This window comes from Protomyctophum parallelum (assembly GCF_964188405.1).
Source record: "Protomyctophum parallelum genome assembly, chromosome: 16".
NCBI lineage: Eukaryota > Metazoa > Chordata > Actinopteri > Myctophiformes > Myctophidae > Protomyctophum > Protomyctophum parallelum.
This window is the reverse complement of record NC_139711.1, coordinates 48,285,400-48,290,025: the sequence shown is the minus strand read 5'-3', so window position 1 is coordinate 48,290,025 and position 4,626 is coordinate 48,285,400. Positions and strand designations below refer to the sequence as shown.

Sequence of the window (4,626 nt, the reverse complement as noted above, 5' to 3'; positions counted from 1 at the left end):
CTCCTCTCCTCTCCTCTCCTCTCCTCTCCTCTCCTCTCCTCTCCTCTCCTCTCCTCTCCTCTCCTCTCCTCTCCTCTCCTCTCCTCTCCTCTCCTCTCCCTCTCCCTCCCCTCCCTCCCTCCCCTCCCCTCCCCTCCCCTCCCCTCCTCTCCTCTCCTCTCCTACTCCTCTCCTCTCCTCTCCTCTCCTCTCTCCCCTCCCCTCCCCTCCTCTCCTCTCCTCTCCCCCCTCCCCTCCCCTCCCCTCCACAGCATGACCACCTCGGTGGACGTGCTGGTGTCCAATCTGCGTGATCTTCGCCATGTCCTTCGTCCCGGCCAGCTTCGTGGTCTTCCTCATCCAGGAGAGAGTGTCCAAGGCCAAGCACATGCAGTTCATCAGCGGAGTGCAGCCGCTGCTCTACTGGGTGGCCACCTTCACGTGGGACATGGTCAGTGGGGGTGCATACTTAGTTTAGCCCATTCTGACCTGAGATCAGATTCATAACGAGGTTTCCACATGGACACACACTGGTCTGATGAACCCATTCTGACCTGAGATCAGATTCATAACGAGGTTTCCACATGGACACACACTGGTCTGATGAACCCATTCTGACCTGAGATCAGATTCTAAAAAATGTCAGTCGCTCTTCGAATTTTTCAAAAATAGCAGACCTACAAAGCTCGTATCGCGCCACTCGGTGGCGCGATATGAGCTTGTAGATCTGCTATTTTTCAATAGCTAAAAGCATAACATGATGCCGACACCAAAATGGGTGCCCGGTCAGAATGCGTTAGACATGGGTTAAGGTAATGTTTAGGTGTGCTAAACCCCGTGGGAGGTTAGGTTTACGCCCTAAACCTAACCTCCACGGGGTTTAGCACACCTAAACATTACCTTAACCCATGTCTACAACTACAACCTATCTCAAACCCTTACCCTAAACTTTAGGGTGAGGGTTTGAGATAGGTTGTAGTTGTAGGACTAATGAATGGTCTAACCAATGACTGTCTAAACTAAGTATACTGCACCCGGTCAGTGTCTAAGTACTGTTTATCTGGACCACATGGTCAGTGTCTAAGTACTGTTTATCTGGACCACATGGTCAGTGTCTTAAGTACTGTTTATCTGGACCACATGGCCAGTGTCTAAGTACTGTTTATCTGGACCACATGGTCAGTGTCTAAGTACTGTTTATCTGGACCACATGGTCAGTGTCTAAGTACTGTTTATCTGGACCACATGGTCAGTGTCTAAGTACTGTTTATCTGGACCACATGGTCAGTGTCTAAGTACTGTTTATCTGGACCACATGGTCAGTGTCTAAGTCCTGTTTATCTGGACCACATGGTCAGTGTCTTAAGTACTGTTTATCTGGACCACATGGTCAGTGTCTAAGTACTGTTTATCTGGACCACATGGTCAGTGTCTAAGTACTGTTTATCTGGACACATGGTCAGTGTCTTAAGTACTGTTTATCTGGACCACATGGTCAGTGTCTAAGTACTGTTTATCTAGACCACATGGTCAGTGTCTAAGTACTGTTTATCTAGACCACATGGTCAGTGTCTAAGTACTGTTTATCTGGACCACATGGTCAGTGTCTAAGTACTGTTTATCTGGACCACATGGTCAGTGTCTAAGTACTGTTTATCTGGACCACATGGTCAGTGTCTAAGTACTGTTTATCTGGACCACATGGTCAGTGTCTTAAGTACTGTTTATCTGGACCACATGGCCAGTGTCTAAGTACTGTTTATCTGGACCACATGGTCAGTGTCTAAGTACTGTTTATCTGGACCACATGGTCAGTGTCTTAAGTACTGTTTATCTGGGACCACATGGTCAGTGTCTTAAGTACTGTTTATCTGGACCACATGGTCAGTGTCTAAGTACTGTTTATCTGGACCACATGGTCAGTGTCTTAAGTACTGTTTATCTGGACCACATGGTCAGTGTCTTAAGTACTGTTTATCTGGACCACATGGTCAGTGTCTTAAGTACTGTTTATCTGGACCACATGGTCAGTGTCTTAAGTACTGTTTATCTGGACCACATGGTCAGTGTCTAAGTACTGTTTATCTAGACCACATGGTCAGTGTCTAAGTACTGTTTATCTGGACCACAATGGTCAGTGTCTAAGTACTGTTTATCTAGACCACATGGTCAGTGTCTAAGTACTGTTTATCTAGACCACATGGCCAGTGTCTAAGTACTGTTTATCTAGACCACATGGTCAGTGTCTAAGTACTGTTTATCTGGACCACATGGTCAGTGTCTAAGTACTGTTTATCTAGACCACATGGTCAGTGTCTAAGTACTGTTTATCTAGACCACATGGCAGTGTCTAAGTACTGTTTATCTAGACCACATGGTCAGTGTCTAAGTACTGTTTATCTGGACCACATGGTCAGTGTCTAAGTACTGTTTATCTGGACCACATGGTCAGTGTCTTAAGTACTGTTTATCTGGACCACATGGTCAGTGTCTTAAGTACTGTTTATCTGGACCACATGGTCAGTGTCTAAGTACTGTTTATCTGGACCACATGGTCAGTGTCTAAGTACTGTTTATCTGGACCACATGGTCAGTGTCTTAAGTACTGTTTATCTGGACCACATGGTCAGTGTCTAAGTACTGTTTATCTGGACCACATGGTCAGTGTCTTAAGTACTGTTTATCTGGACCACATGGTCAGTGTCTAAGTACTGTTTATCTGGACCACATGGTCAGTGTCTAAGTACTGTTTATCTGGACCACATGGTCAGTGTCTAAGTACTGTTTATCTGGACCACATGGTCAGTGTCTTAAGTACTGTTTATCTGGACCACATGGTCAGTGTCTTAAGTACTGTTTATCTGGACCACATGGTCAGTGTCTAAGTACTGTTTATCTGGACCACATGGTCAGTGTCTTAAGTACTGTTTATCTGGACCACATGGTCAGTGTCTTAAGTACTGTTTATCTGGACCACATGGTCAGTGTCTTAAGTACTGTTTATCTGGACCACATGGTCAGTGTCTAAGTACTGTTTATCTGGACCACATGGTCAGTGTCTAAGTACTGTTTATCTGGACCACATGGTCAGTGTCTTAAGTACTGCTTATCTGGACCACATGGTCAGTGTCTTAAGTACTGTTTATCTGGACAACATGGTCAGTGTCTTAACTACTGGACATATCACTATATGTCCAAATGAACTCCGTGTCCCATGGTGCATCATGTCCACCACGGTACAATGAGAGCCAGCACCACTCCATAAATGTCATTTCATTGACGTACTTCACCCTGAGAAGTGTTGCTTTTATGGGTGTGAGGCAAATAAATCAAGGAGATGACATTTATTGAGTGCTGCTGGCTGTTTTCCTTCTTCTCCTGTGTGGGAAACCAAGCATTTGGCATCTAATCTACAAAGACATCCTTGGAATAGCCTCCTCTCTTCTATCGGTTTCTCATCAACTACTCACTCATCTGAGACTTGGCTGGCTTGTACACTTGGTAGTGTACAATGTGGTGTTTGTTCACGGGTTGTTTTATAATCCGATTTTAACACGTTTCTTATAGCGATATCAAACGCCTTAACGCGAGCCAAACTTTCATGAGCGCCTCGTGTAATGTATTTATAGGACGAGTATAATCTGATCTCAGGTCAGAATGTGTTCTCAGCTGGAAGGCTTTTCTGTAGTCATCAGGGTTGTTTTCGTCGACTAATCCTACGACAGTTAAATGTTTGTCGACTACCTTTTTTTCACTGACGAAAACGAAATAAAAACGAAATAAAAACTAAAGCCTTGATGACTAAAAACATAAGACTAAATTATACTGTCGATTTGGTCAACAAATAAAAGGTAGACTAAAATGTTAGGAAGTGACTAGTGGACAAGAGATCCAGTATAAGTAAAAGATAAGTCATTTTACACTTGGTTACATAGCAACCAAGTGTAGGTGGTGGAGTTAGTTGCTTTAGCAGACAGTTTGAGGGTCCAATGGAGTTAGGAGGTTTTGTCCAAAGCACTTTTTACTACTTTCCATTGGTTCAATATTTATGAAACAACACACAGACGTAAAGGGTGTTCAATAGCACTGATTTATGGAACAACACACAGACGTAAAGGGTGTTCAATAGCACTGATTTATGGAACAACACACAGACGTAAAGGGTGATCAATAGCACTGATTTATGGAACAACACACAGACGTAAAGGGTGTTCAATAGCACTGATTTATGAAACAACACACAGACGTAAAGGGTGTTCAATAGCACTGATTTATGGAACAACACACAGACGTAAAGGGTGTTCAATAGCACTGATTTATGGAACAACACACAGACGTAAAGGGTGTTCAATAGCACTGATTTATGAAACAACACACAGACGTAAAGGGTGTTCAATAGCACTGATTTATGGAACAACACACAGACGTAAAGGGTGTTCAATAGCACTGATTTATGGAACAACACACAGACGTAAAGGGTGTTCAATAGCACTGATTTATGAAACAACACACAGACGTAAAGGGTGTTCAATAGCACTGATTTATGAAACAACACACAGACGTAAAGGGTGATCAATAGCACTGATTTATGGAACAACACACAGACGTAAAGGGTGATCAATAGCACTGATTTATGAAACAACAAAC

General features: G+C 43.6%; 1 protein-coding gene across 1 annotated transcript in view; it reads left to right on the top strand.

Annotated features, from left to right (window-relative positions):
- Positions 1-257: 257 nt before the first annotated feature.
- The window catches only part of LOC310873049 (phospholipid-transporting ATPase ABCA1-like), a 47,990-nt gene continuing 43,621 nt past the window's right edge, over positions 258-4,626 (top strand). The window contains exon 1 of the mRNA XM_083785327.1: positions 258-430. Within this exon, the coding sequence (XP_083641453.1) occupies positions 302-430 (129 nt within the window). The 5' untranslated portion in view covers positions 258-301. The remainder of the gene's footprint in view (positions 431-4,626) is intronic.